The following is a 13,819-nucleotide window of genomic DNA, read 5'->3' as shown; positions in this document are numbered from 1 at the left end:
TATGTCAAAATTACGAATGTAAAAATTAATTCCGTAATCGTACTTTTGACACTATACTGGTTAAGTCTATAAATTTTACAGTCGCATGATATTTATATAATTTATAGGAAATTTATAGAAAGCGATAAATAATTTATCAAAGGAACTTGCGCATTAGATACAAATAAAATATCTCGAAGGATTAAACATAGATTGAAACAGATATAGAAAAACTTCTATCTACGAGCAGTGAAACAGGCCCTCGGGCTCTTCCTTGTGGACCGTAAGGCCCAATGTATCACAGGTAAACAGGATCTCAGAAATCGAAAGAAGTAGTCTGTCTCGAATGAAACAGGTAGAAAGAGGTGGATCGTATAGCTCCATAATAAGAATTTTAAATTCTATCGATTGTCATACCGAGATCGATATTTCCTACGAGATCAAAAATAGCCTAATAAGAGCGGGTTTTTATATAATTTAAATATTTTAATAATAATTTTAATATTGAATATCCAATTTATATACATATATATATATATATATATATCAACATAAGTTCAAATGTATATTCGATAATTTGTCGTTTGAAAAACCGTATTGAATGAAGACGAAACAAGATTAATGCAATTCTGAGAAATGCGTCTATATCTTTGCATTAGAGACCTCCCACAGCGTCGCATCTTCAATTCTTCAACTAATCCAATCAATTCCAGCCATAGGTATATTATCGTTTAACAAATTGATATTCGTCCGACTATATCCGTCGTGATTGTTTTAACAATTGTAAAAACAAACCAATTATGCAATTTTATCGTTTGACATACTTACAAATATCATCATCCATACTTGTTTCCGGTTATATATGCATTTAAAATCACTAAACTCCACGAATATTTCGTCGAATAGAATGCAATTTATCACATGCTCACAATTGCTGAATACTTTGTACATTACACATCGTAGCACATTAAACAAATCACACTTTCTTTTGTAATATTGGACACTGTACACGCTGCCCTATTATTTATAACATCGAAATAATCAACTATTCTGTACTGATTACACAGTAAGATTCACTTTTTTATGCAACATCTTTCCCAAATATTAGACAACATTAAACACTCGACATTTATGATCGGACTTGTCAATGACTGGTAAAATAACACTTTATTATAGTTTTATTAAACATATTTTCAATTTTTTCGAGAGTTTCATGTTCGATTAACGATGAACACAGATTTTAAATAATTTTCCAAAAACGGATTTTCCATGCGTACACGTAATTAAATCTGGTTAGATGAGATTTTAGTGGATAGTACGGTACCATGAAGTGATCACACATGGATTTAGTTAACAAAGAACCTCATTCGGTGCAGTCTGTCGCGATACTGTAAGCCACTGTAAGGTGTTGAGAAGCTTGCTTCGTAGGCGATCTTCTTTCTGGAAGTCAGCGCCGACGCATCAAATATTAAATTTGTTCGATCATCGAAAACTATTCCGGTGTCGTTAATTTGTCGCTTTCAGTGTCAATGAAACTGACACCAAAAATTCACTATACACTGCCCATTGATAAACGTCCATGACTATGTTCGACTTAGAAAAACTATAAAACCACTATAGAACTCCATTTTAAGAATAAGTTTCAGAATATTTTCAATTTCCAAATACGAGAAAAATATTTTGAAAAATATAAACGACGTTCAATTAAAATATTCCGTGTCAAGGTTCATATACATCTGTTGCTGTTCCTACGCGAAATGTACTTACCAGAAATGTAGCATGTGTTCCAAAAATATCGTCACGTTCATATTATAAGCAGGAAAATTGGAGGGAATGATATTTATCAATATTGGAAGTAGCACACAAAAGTAATATATGTATTAATCGCTAGAATAAAATTGATAATAAATGTATCTTGAGCAATATTTATGCGATTAGAAGAAAATCGAATAAACGAATAAAACGTTTGAGTGGTTTGGAAAATTATTAGGAAATGTGTAGAGATTTAAAAGTACTATTCAAGAAATTTTCGAAAATAATATTATTAAAATTTCACAAAGTGATAAAGCACATCATCGATGATATTCAGCTTCTTTGCATGTCCTTTAATCATTAGAAAAGATTTGATATAATTGCGCACGAAGATTTATAGTATAGATAGTAAAGATCATTGTTGCCTATGAAATCAGAGATATCCTATATATTTATACTTTTATTTTCACTTATAATATAATATAATAAAAAGATTAATCTGATTTATATTCAAAAAAACTTCTCATATTTAATCATAATCAAATATTCATAATACATGGAAATGACAGTATGACAACAACGACTTTTTTGTATATTTTCTTATGTATTATTTTCCTTCTTCTGTATATTCCCATTTTTTACATTACGGAACAAAGTAAAACGTGGTGTGAAACGTGATCGCGTTGATCACTTCTATTTATAATTACATAAGTGACACATAGTGCTAGTAACGAATGCGTTTTCCTAATAAATGAATAAAATGAATAGTGTGTTACACTGATACTATTGAAGTTAATAAGTAAAGTAACAGACTATATTATTTTATTATATATAGTACCAATTTATACTATTTTTCAGTCAGGATAAAAAATTTTCTCTTTCACTATAATTATAAAACAATTTTTTTAAACACATATTTCGAGTTATTTTTAAGTTACCTTTAATACTGGAAATTTGCTCCTCGACGCTCTCACCTTGCCATGGATCTCCCTCGACTTGAATAATCCAACGAATTTTTCTTGATTGCATCTGAAAAAAAATTGTATGATTTCTATTTATAAAAAGGAAAACTCTGTTCACAGCCAAACATTACTTGTATAACATCGAACTGCACCAGATCAGTAGTTCACGCTAGTTTTAAAGTCGATATATCGGTATCGGTATATGATTATTTTTTACGAATAGAGTGTTTACAGATAATGCGACTTGAATGAGTTTCCTCAAACATAATATTAACCTTAACTAAATATGTTTTTATGTAACATATCTTTTCAATGTATATATTGATTTTTTTAAATTATGTTAATACATTTTCTAAAAATTGATTCTTTTAATTTATTACTTCCTAAAAAAAATACAAATTATTAAATATGTTACTATTATATTATTAAATATATAATATAAAATAAATAATAAAATTTGTTTTATAAGAATTACATTATTATACATAAAAATATACATAAAAAATTGAAAGAGAGAAATGTTATTAATCTTCACAATTCGTAACAAACTGATATAGTTATCATTAGTATAAAATTAATATGATATGCGCTTGCTCGTGATTAGATGTCAACGATTAGATACGTAGCAATCGTGAATGGTATTGAAATACAAATTAATGTTCCACATGAATAAATCTGTGAACACGCAAACAATGTTTAAGTTACCTTAAATATCGTCGAGGAACATAAAAAAAATATTTATTAACACGATATTCATCGGACGACGTCTGAATACGCTGTTGCAGGCAATACTCGTTTCACACTGACAATGATTTGTCTGTCAACGGAAGTGACACTCTGTATTGTGACTATCTGGCTGTTCGTTGCATCGACCATGCGTGCTTGAATGTCGACTTTGCTAAGAAGAATTGTCAGAACTTCTACACCCACGGGTCTGTTAGTTATATGTGTGGACGATCAGAACTTTCGTCCACGAGATATTCTGACACAAGCACGTATCACTCTTAAATTCTCCTCTGTTATTAAGTGAAGCACACCATTCACTACCAATCCCTTTAACATGCATAATCTACCGACATTATGAATACAATTTAAAATTGATCGAAGATAATATTGAACAATGCTTCTTTTATTATTTCACTTAACAAATTTTATATCAATATTTTTCGTATCTCTGAATAAAAGGAAATAAATATAATTATCATTTATGATAATCTGAAATAATTATTAACATTTAACTGCCTTATTATGTAAAAGGATATTATCTCGACGATTTATAAAACATGACCATTTAATCATTAAAGTTTACAGATATTAAAAAGTATATGTAGCGCAAAGTATATGTTTAGATTTAAAATCAAGCTCTTTATATTTAAAAAAATATAATATTTTTTATATAATTTTATAAATCAAAATGTTTTAACTTGATTTTGCTTTTTAACTAAAAATTTTGAAATTTAAAGTTAGATAGATCGATCTGCGTGGTCGATCCAGTTATCCTGAAACGACGCATGCGTCAAAAATGGCCGTAACAAGCGATTAAGCACGAGGTGGAAGTAAAGATTGACGACAAATGCAACACGAAATATTTGTGAACTCATAGAAAAAATCAAAATTAGAACGTAAACATGTATTTGATGTATTATCTAAATGAGAATGGAGATCGAGTGTATACATTGAAGGTAATAAATGTAATGTAATTTGTTGTAAATTACATTACGTTTGTTTATTGTTTGTACAAAAAATGCATTATTTTTCTTTGTTGAGTCTATTTTGTGTTTACATAGTCTAGTTTCTTACACAGACATATGGAAGCATTAATTTCTTACTCTGTAATATATTTTGTATTTATATATTTATAACCGTATTTTTTTTCGTTTTATAGAAAATGGATCCTAATGGAAAACCGACACTGTCGGCTCATCCAGGTATATAATAGATCTTATTTTGTTTCTGTATAAAGTGTTGCAACTAATTAATAAAAAAAATTATTTCAGCTCGATTTTCTCCTGAAGATAAATATTCAAGAGAAAGGATAACATTAAAACGAAGATTTGGCTTGTTGCTCACACAACAACCATTACCAACATATTAATATTTTTACGTTTACAATTATATGCGTATATATTGCGTAGTAATGGCATTGAATATAATAGCCTAAAATTTATTAAATGTATATGCCTAAAATATTTATATGATATTTCTTACTGTTTAAATACGGAACTGAACTTTCAACGCCTACGACTTCCCCTCTTGGTAATCTAAATGTCTGCTATCCCATTTGTGTTGAAACATTCATAGCATTTATAATTATACTTGGGTGTAAATTATGTATAAAATGCAATTAATATCTTAAATAAAATGGGTTAATTATTCACTTTATTTAATAAAATTTGTTTTTATTCAGAATTTAGTTCATCTTAACATGTACATATAAAAAATAAAAGTTTTATTGTAATCTATTGTACAGTGTCTAATTATTTTGAGTAGAATACAATTTTATCAAATAATGTATCAACGAGATTACATAGAACTGACTTTAATATTTTAATCTTAATACTATGTCAAAAATATTGTAGAATTTTATGAAGTAACCCTTTGTATGATAGAAATAATTAAAACCTAAATTGCATATAATGAAACTTGTAGACTCAAAACTAGTACCAACATTCCATGATACTTGTAATTTTCACTACGTACATTGTACTAAACTTAAAATGCAGAATAACAATGTGTATACTATTTAACATATCCAAATATATTTGTATACACATACTCAAATATATATATGCATATCTTTTATTCGTTTTTTGTCATTTCAAAATGACATTTAACATTTTGCATTAAAAATAATTTCTTTTAATTGTTTAGATTGCAAATACATTGAGAAATATGTCTAGTAATTCATTCATAATATTTCATTACCTATCTATTAATTAATAAATAATGTGGAAATAAACACTTATCCATTATATTTTTCTAAAATACATTTTATATTATACTGAAAAATATTATTTTATCTCACAAATGTCAAATTTTGACATTTTCTAAATATCATATTGAGTATTATAATAATTATCTTATTTACAGAATTAATGATCTTATTAAATCAAAATATGGTTTCCTAATTAAGATGGCAATATAATTATACCTTTTGCAATATTCATATTTTGAATAATAAAGCTAAGAAGTAAATGTAATATAAATAATATATATATATATATTATTAATTATAAGATATATTATTATAAGATATATATATCTTGTTCTCTGTATATACTTACATATACTTACATTTTTCACAAATATTTATTACAGAACACATCTTTACCCTTAAGATGTTACTTATTTCCTGTGATATTTTTATATTGTTTATATTATGCAAACTGTATAATTTCAAGTGCTTATTCAATGTTACGAGTATATTCTTCATAAACTCTTGTACAGAATTGTATTTAACAAAAGAATTGAATATTCAATCACTCTAGAACTAATATAACACAATTTGTAAGAGCTCCAAAATCGAATGAAATTATCACGAATGTTTTATTGTAAATCTAGCATATAGAACATATGTAAAAAATTAAATATTTAGAAAATAGGAAACAGTTTAAGGTATATAACTATACTATTATAGGTACATGATGGAAAAATTATAAGTATGTTACATTAAAATAGAAGTAACAAACTTTTACAACTTATTTCTCTCGAATTAAGTCGAACAGAAAAATATGTTGATTGAATTTTACACGTGGACTATACAACAATATCAAAAAATGAACATTGTTCAATAAGTTCACTAGAATATAAATCACATTACTGCACAAAAGAAAACATTATATTGTAGCAGTATTTCTTAACTATGAAACTTCTGAATTTTACCTACTGCTTAAATATTGTCATATTATTTCTTTGCTTTTATAATGGCAAAACTTAAACTTATAATTGCTTATTATTAATAAAAATAAACAATGATGCAAATTGAAATTTGTTTTTTGAACAAATATCGTATAAACATGTAACTTCGAACAATATATATAAATTTTATTTGTCCAAAATTCAAATCTCAATCTAAAAATATAAAAATATAAACAAATTAATATAGTGATGATTGATAAATTAATAATAGTAATATTATATATATATATATATATATATATATAATATAAATATATATTGTAATACATATATATATATATATATATATTATATACTCTGTATCATAGAAATATACCAAACAACGTAGAAATTGTCTTGATCAATGTGCATACAATTTGCATTTTATAATGCCATAGGTGTATTATACATTTTTAATATCAATATCTGCATTCAATTTGCTTCTGATGGTGCTGCTGGTAGAACATGAACTTGTTGTGCTTTACTAGCATTGTAAACTTGGCCTGGACTAAATGGTTCTAGTCTTGAACTAGAAGCTATTTCACTTTTGCGAATCATATCTTTAAAAAGTTAATAGGTGTTAATAATATGAAGTTGTGAAAATGTAAAACGAATTATGCAAATGTATCTTTAATATTTTAAGATTTTTTAGTATTGGGATACCTACCACTTTTGGATTCTGGTGCTGGAATATATCGAGACAATCTAACAACGGGTAGGGGTAAATAACCACTAGTTAATGGCATCACGTCCAATGTGACGCTTTGTTTCTCTAACACTTCCAAAGACACAATACCAGCAGTACGACCACATACAGCCCACATGGCTTGATCAGCAAGAACTTCGTACATTAATTGTGGTGAAGGATTTGGATTTGGACTAGGTAACATACGTGTTACTGTGAGATAAAGATGGCACATGCTACCAGCACGACAAAATTCACCTCCATTTCCAGCTGCTTCAACTTTTGAAGACACTGTAAATAAAGTCTGGAAAATGATATTATAAATAGAAACTCACCTCTTTGAAATATTTTAAAAATAAATTTTATATTTTACATTTCATTATTATTAAATTATTGCATAAGTTACAGTTCATACTTATTAAGAAAAAAGAGCCAAAAAAATAATTATATTCTTACCACATAATCTGTAATATCAAAATTGCATCTATAAAGACTGCATGCTTTTTCCATTCTTTGTAAATTATGAATTTGCAGAGGATCCTCATTGCTATTTAAATCGTTCAAATCTTCAGTATCATTGATTGGTATATATTTTACACGAAAATCAGTCTTTATTGGCATCAAAGACTTTTCATCTTTACCAATTTCAAGTTCCCACATAAATGATACATTTATTCCATTACCTATTACTAATCTCTGACCAGCAATAGGATTTAAGCTTTTAAAGTTAACATCTATTGATGTTGCTGTTGTTAATTCTGGCTCAATTAGTTGTAAAAGTTGATTTGTTAATCCTGTTACAATTATTTGAAGAAATTTCCTTTCTTTTGCAGTATGGAGTTTCATATTTGACATGAGTGGTGGACCAAAATGTAAAGGTATGCTTTCCTCCAGACCCCATGGACATTGGATATTCAGCTATAAAAATTTACAATATTAATTTTTTTTTAATTACATATTTCCTTTTTTATACATATTATTTTGATTTTTAAAATATATGAAAACATACTTTATGTTCCATTGATAAAGAATCTTTCTTTGGTGGTAATTCTGCTAGAACTTTAAACTTTAACCATGTTGTTTGAAATGGTTCACAAAATGGCAGTGATATTTCTAGTTCTTTAGACATTGTTTCTTGTGAACCATCGACTTGTATTATCAATCCCCTAGACGTACGTAATTTAAGTTTCATTTCATTTGTTATTTTTATACTTCCGCTCATAATAACTAATTCTATGCCTTGAATAAGGCCTGCCAATAAGTCTCTACTATATTTCATAGAAATTGTAGGCTGAGTCTTAGCTACTTCATAACATAACCGAGGATTTAAAATAGGTGATAAAAATTCCAATTTTTCCTCAATCACTAATGATATTTGACCAACTTTGTAAAAACCAGGCTGATCTATACGCCTAGTTAATGTAACCATGTTCATACCTGGTTTCACAATAAAATCATTACATGATAGCGCTTTACTAAAATCACCTTTTGCATTTACTGATGGTTTCCTATGTTTTGTACTGTCAGAACGTCTTACAATAGGCTTAGTGTTTTTGTGTAAGACACTAGCTGATCCGAGGCTTTTATCTTCTTTATAATCTAAATATGAATATACTTGTAATTGAAGCAAACTTGGATCAAACGGTCTCATATCTTCTAGAGTACATTTCGATAATAATGGAATTGATGGTTCAGGTGGTAACTTCGAACCCTTTTTTTTATTAGGTAATAGAGGTTTCTGAACTTCTTCAACAGATATAGACGCTTTAGTACATTTTACTTCTCTAGGAAACAAACTTTGTATATATATTTCGATATTGACCACGCAGTCTTGCACTACTTTATCCATCACTTTAACTTCCATACTGAGTACTACAAAAGCACATCCGAGTTCTACAAGTAAGGGTTGTGGTGATGAGATCATTTTCATATACCCGAACATTTCTTCAAAATAAGTATTACGAACAGTAATATGTAATACATCCAAACTGGCAATAGCAGCACATATTTTTGTATATTTTTCAACATCATCCATTCTTTTGTAGCACTGTGCCAATTCGAGTTGAGTTTGTGCTGCTAAGTGCCTCCAGCCTTCATCAGTGTATGTTTTTAAGGCATCCGATAAAAATGCAACAGCTTTTTGATTCTCGCCTAGCTCGCTATAAAATTGTGCTAACTCTTTTCCGATTAATCTGGCTGATCGAATTCGGCCTACATGTTTATAAGTACCCATAGCTAATTCTGCATGTTCAAGATATTGTTTCTTGAATGCCTCTTTAGACGAAAGTGCTTCTTTTAATTTATCGGTAGGTGTTAATTTCCCTTCTATCTGTGGTTCAGAATCTCCCATACCAGCTATTAGGTAAACAACTGTGTGTAGTTGCTCACTAGATGGCTCACTTCCAGGCATTAAACCACATAATTTTCCTAAATTTCCCAACTAAAATAAATTAGAATAAAGATTTAACTATTCTAATACTATAAATAATATTATTACATAATTTCTATTAATATGTCTAGTAACTTACTTTATCCCTAGCAAGAGCCCATAAACTCGCGGTATGTAAGGAACAAAGGTCCAGTTGCTGATTGTTATCGATATTATATGATGATAATTGACAAGCTTGAAGCACTTCTAACGCACAAAGGAAAGACCAACATTCAATGGATCCTTCAGGTCGCTGAACTTCTAATATACGTAATTCACTTAATGTATTATGAACAAATGATAAGCACCTTTGCGCAACCTAAATTAAAATATCGTTGTATGTTTATATACATAATGAAATTAAATCTATGAATAAAATCAGTCTTAATATATACCAACCTCCCATAGTTTGTTAAGTGATAGTAACATGGCACATTGTCTACTGAATAAATAACTTCTAAGATCTAATAGTGATGCTTTACATTCAGCCAGAAGGTTCCTTAAATGATGATTTGTACCATTACTTAAATTAACACCACCCCAGTTATTTAATGGGGTTTGAAATAAATTTAACCAAATTGGTGTATCTATAAATTTTTAAATAACAGATTAATTTTATAATCTGAAAAAATAGATAATAGAAAGAAAATGAGAATATCATACCTCCTACATTAGAATTAAGCACAAACTGTGTAAAAAGAGCATCCAATTCATCATACTGTACTAATGCTTCATCATATAATCCTAACATTTGTAAAACAAATGCAAGTTCTTCCTGAAAAAAAGAATTAATATATATACAGGATTAAAGTCTAAAAATAGTAATTAATTTCAATCAATAATCAGTTTACCTGCAGTAAGAAATAGTGACAGAAATTCCAGTTTGGGTGATTTCTATTTTCTCTTTGTTCTCTAATAATATCTTCAAAATGAGATAGTCTTTTATCATATGCAGCAAGCATTAAATAACGTATACGGCTAACTAAACTTCTCCATGATTCAGCTGAGCGCATTTCTGATTTTATTGGATTTATTACAGCACAGCATCTATATAATACATTAAACATAAGATATAATAAAGAAATCAGATGTAAAAATATATTTATCAAATATTCACTGATTAATTATTACTTCACCTATCACCATGCTTAGCAGCAAAGTCACTGCGAATTTTGTCTAAAACTGTTGTCCTGGGTAATAACTTGTTAGTTTTTTTTATGTCATAAGTTTCTACTATAACAATCATCCAATCCTGAATGTGATATTGTGTTAATGTTTTTAACCAGTTATCTATGTCTTCTCTAATACTTGTTTTATAGGTATCTACATCCTGTAATCTCAATATACATAATTAGAAAAGTATGAAACAAATATATAAGTATAACAAATTTTACTCATGAGATATTTAAATAATTATAATATTAATTTACTTACAGAACATTCAGTCCAATAAATATGAAATATTGGCTGTTTTATCAAATGCCAATCTTTCTCAGTTGGCAAAATATCCTTAGAAAATGGCAAAAATGTTGCTCCAAGTTTGACTTGTTTAATTGGTCTACTAAATGATCTACGCCATTCCACTGTATCAGCAGATATGGCTTGGAATAAACTGTTTTCCAATGTAGAAAATAATTTGTCATCTCCTGCATCTATATTGGAGAAATCATTAAAATACATTAAAGTAATACAAACAAAAATAACTCTTATATTTGCTCTTTCTTAAATGTGTTATAATTAAAGTAAAAAATGTGTAATATATTTGATAACAATTAACTAGAAATAAAATATTGTACATGAAAAAGAAATTATTATAAAAAGAGAGTTAACCTATTTAAAATAACATATGTTCATCAATGACGAATGCTAATTATTTAAAAAGTTTTAATTATAGCTTAAAAATTATTATTATAAGCTATACAGCTTTAAACATGTATATCATTTCATGAACAATCTTAATTAAAAAAAGGAAAAGAAATGTCATATAGATTGACAGTTCATCAAGAGCGCAAATAACAATACTTAACAATAGTGTCACCATACAGAGGTTAAATATATTAATATTTTTGATTAATAAACTTACATGTAACAATTGGCTTAACATCCATAAATGTATTTGATCTACATTCACCACCCAAAGACGACCCCCCATTGCAATTCATTTCTAAAGATTGGCAGTTGCTTCGCGAACTTGCTTTTAATCATTACAACTTTACGTCACTTTTGTTACTTTATACAAAAATTATTTTTTAGTTTATCTTGAAATAAAATATTTAACACTTCAATGTTCTCTCTATATTACACAGAGGATGATAGCTTTATTCGTCACTTGAAAATACAGATTCAACATGATATAATAAATGTAACATTTTATTTAAATCCTTTAGTTAAGTTCCATTGAGGTTGGAATTGAAATCTTCGTTTAACATGTCGTGCAATATCGATAGTCTTGAAGATCTCGATATCTCGTATTCAATAGATATATTGTCTATTGCAATCTTCTGTTCAGTGAAAAGTAATGCAATTAGATTCGATTTATCACGTCACTATACATAACGTCATAATTAAACGCGTAATAACTGACTTGTAATTATTAATTTAAATAATAATTAATTTAAAAACACATAACATTAATTTTTTTTTAAGAATTTCCGTCATTCTAAAAATATTATTCCTATAAATGTTAATAAAATAGCTCCTAACTATTTCAAATTTTACAATTTGGATAAACAAAGCGGAATGTATCAGAAAAAAATAATTAATAAAGTACCAGGTAATTTACCACCTCCTCCCAAGAAAGAAAGTCAAGGGTACATAGAGGATTTAAGAAACAAACAAAAGTTTGAACTAGAGGAATTATTAGAAAGACAAAATAAAATTCTTAGTAATAAGTAGGTAAGGTCTAAGATATAAACTATACTCTTTATTAAACTACTTTTTGACAAAATATAAATATTTCTGTTTTAGAACATTTGTATTAAAGCTGCCGGACAAAGGAGAAAAGATCAAATCTTTTCGTGATAAAATATTAAAAGAACTAGAACATAAAAATGAAGTTGAACAGGCAGCTAATCTTTTGTCAAGATTAAACTTGGCATCTGAAGGTAAAGCTGCTATAAATAAATTAGAATGGACAGGCAAATATACTGAAACCAAAGATACTATCAAAATTGTTGAACTTGATAGCGATGATGAAGAAGATCCCTTAAAAATATTAGCTCAAGTAAGTTACTTGTATTAGATTATAGACTATATGCCTTATGAATATATATATATATATATATATATATATATATATATATATATAGATTGGTATTATATATCAATTTTGTATATCAATGTTTATTATTTGCTATTATTAGCCTACAGGATGTGGGGTTCATAAAAAAAAGATTATGCATCTTCCACCGAAGGAAAGTTTAATTAAGCCAGAAGATTTGGCAGAAATAGAATCTTTTAAGACAAAAACTCCTGAGCATATTACATACATTGTTAATAAGGTTGAACAACCTCAAGAAAACAGTGATAAAAAGAGAGAACCATTCAAGCCATATAGAACAACCAAGTCTGATGTACATGATCCAGAAAAAGAAAAACTGAGAAAACAGAATAAACATTGGGAAGTTACAGCAGCAACTCCACCTCTTATAGTTCATGGTGCTGTAAAAGTCATCAATTTAACTGAATCCCTTCAGTTACAAAAGGAACAAACTAAAAAACTTCAAGTAACTAATTTTTATATTTTAAATATTTGTGAAAAGTATATATTACACATAAATTATAATAAAAATTGTAATACTTAGGAGATTCAAGCTAAACACGCAGCTGAAAGATTAGCTGATCAATTTGGTTTACATAACATTGGTCCTCCACCTGAAAATGTAGGTACTTATCGCCTACAAAATGGAAAAGAATCCGATCTTTCTAATTCAGAAGGCGAAGAAAGTGAAGTGTATGATGATGAAGATAATGATAAAGCAGGAACTGTTGTTTTTACAGTAGATAGTATAGGAAACTAATTAATTTATCTTATTTCTCTCACGTATATTATGTAAATATGTTTATGAATAAATCTTATATCTTAAGAATCCTATATTATTAGAATTTGTATTTTTT

At 27.9% G+C, this 13,819-nt stretch overlaps 4 protein-coding genes across 13 annotated transcripts in view; 2 read left to right on the top strand and 2 right to left on the bottom strand.

Moving 5' to 3' along the window:
* LOC100642674 (dystrophin, isoforms A/C/F/G/H) overlaps positions 1-3,630 on the bottom strand; it is a 439,133-nt gene extending 435,503 nt beyond the window's left edge. For 2 of the 8 annotated variants that reach the window (XM_048406314.1, XM_048406316.1), the window contains exons 1-2: positions 3,399-3,630; positions 2,670-2,760 (exon numbers count right to left, since the gene is read on the bottom strand). In XM_048406314.1, the coding sequence (XP_048262271.1) occupies positions 2,670-2,760 (91 nt within the window). In that variant the 5' untranslated portion in view covers positions 3,399-3,630. Of the gene's footprint in view, positions 1-807; positions 1,339-2,669; positions 2,761-3,398 lie in introns of those variants that run through there. The other 6 variants (XM_048406304.1, XM_012320513.3, XM_048406313.1 and 3 more) reach the window with 5 other exon arrangements.
* Positions 3,631-4,195: 565 nt separating this feature from the next.
* LOC100642793 (H/ACA ribonucleoprotein complex subunit 3) lies at positions 4,196-5,075 on the top strand. The gene is made up of 3 exons (XM_012320509.3): positions 4,196-4,375; positions 4,579-4,621; positions 4,691-5,075. The coding sequence occupies exons 1-3, from the start codon at positions 4,322-4,324 to the stop codon at positions 4,786-4,788; spliced, it is 195 nt and encodes a 64-aa protein (XP_012175899.1). The 5' UTR covers positions 4,196-4,321; the 3' UTR covers positions 4,789-5,075.
* Positions 5,076-6,215: 1,140 nt separating this feature from the next.
* On the bottom strand, positions 6,216-12,136 carry LOC100642314 (trafficking protein particle complex subunit 10). 3 transcript variants are annotated; one of them, XM_003393132.4, is made up of 11 exons: positions 11,787-12,128; positions 11,138-11,355; positions 10,840-11,033; positions 10,555-10,750; positions 10,367-10,478; positions 10,103-10,290; positions 9,804-10,022; positions 8,285-9,715; positions 7,732-8,193; positions 7,258-7,579; positions 6,216-7,150 (listed from the first exon to the last, which is right to left on the bottom strand). In XM_003393132.4, exons 1-11 carry the CDS (start codon positions 11,863-11,865, stop codon positions 7,023-7,025), a joined length of 3,549 nt encoding a protein of 1,182 aa, XP_003393180.2. In that variant the 5' UTR covers positions 11,866-12,128; the 3' UTR covers positions 6,216-7,022. The 3 variants fall into 3 exon arrangements, with proteins under 3 accessions (XP_003393180.2, XP_048262301.1, XP_048262292.1); XM_048406344.1 differs by lacking the exon at positions 11,787-12,128 and having other exon boundaries at positions 10,840-11,040; positions 11,138-11,252; XM_048406335.1 differs by lacking the exon at positions 6,216-7,150 and having other exon boundaries at positions 7,337-7,566; positions 11,787-12,136.
* A 122-nt stretch (positions 12,137-12,258) lies between these two features.
* Positions 12,259-13,796, top strand: LOC100642434 (DNA-directed RNA polymerase II subunit GRINL1A). The gene is made up of 4 exons (XM_012320495.3): positions 12,259-12,594; positions 12,671-12,926; positions 13,066-13,428; positions 13,507-13,796. Exons 1-4 carry the CDS (start codon positions 12,443-12,445, stop codon positions 13,720-13,722), a joined length of 987 nt encoding a protein of 328 aa, XP_012175885.2. The 5' UTR covers positions 12,259-12,442; the 3' UTR covers positions 13,723-13,796.
* The last annotated feature ends 23 nt before the right edge of the window (positions 13,797-13,819 follow it).

This window comes from Bombus terrestris, chromosome 1 (assembly GCF_910591885.1).
Source record: "Bombus terrestris chromosome 1, iyBomTerr1.2, whole genome shotgun sequence".
NCBI classification, from domain to species: Eukaryota; Metazoa; Arthropoda; class Insecta; order Hymenoptera; family Apidae; genus Bombus; species Bombus terrestris.
The sequence above is the reverse complement of the archived record's forward strand: the minus strand, read 5'-3'. Positions and strand labels throughout refer to the sequence as shown.

Excerpts from the sequence above, each read along its gene's own strand:
- LOC100642793 (XM_012320509.3), top strand. The coding sequence starts at position 4,322 with ATGTATTTGATGTATTATCTAAATGAGAATGGAGATCGAGTGTATACA. Across the intron at positions 4,376-4,578 it reads ATCGAGTGTATACATTGAAG|AAAATGGATCCTAATGGAAA; the intron begins GTAATAAATGTA and ends TTCGTTTTATAG. Across the intron at positions 4,622-4,690 it reads GACACTGTCGGCTCATCCAG|CTCGATTTTCTCCTGAAGAT; the intron begins GTATATAATAGA and ends AAATTATTTCAG.
- LOC100642434 (XM_012320495.3), top strand. The coding sequence starts at position 12,443 with ATGTATCAGAAAAAAATAATTAATAAAGTACCAGGTAATTTACCACCT. Across the intron at positions 12,595-12,670 it reads AATAAAATTCTTAGTAATAA|AACATTTGTATTAAAGCTGC; the intron begins GTAGGTAAGGTC and ends TTTCTGTTTTAG. Across the intron at positions 13,429-13,506 it reads AACAAACTAAAAAACTTCAA|GAGATTCAAGCTAAACACGC; the intron begins GTAACTAATTTT and ends TGTAATACTTAG.
- LOC100642314 (XM_003393132.4), bottom strand. The coding sequence starts at position 11,865 with ATGAATTGCAATGGGGGGTCGTCTTTGGGTGGTGAATGTAGATCAAAT. Across the intron at positions 11,034-11,137 it reads TTTATTGGACTGAATGTTCT|GATGTAGATACCTATAAAAC; the intron begins GTAAGTAAATTA and ends TTGAGATTACAG. Across the intron at positions 7,580-7,731 it reads TTGATATTACAGATTATGTG|ACTTTATTTACAGTGTCTTC; the intron begins GTAAGAATATAA and ends ATCATTTTCCAG.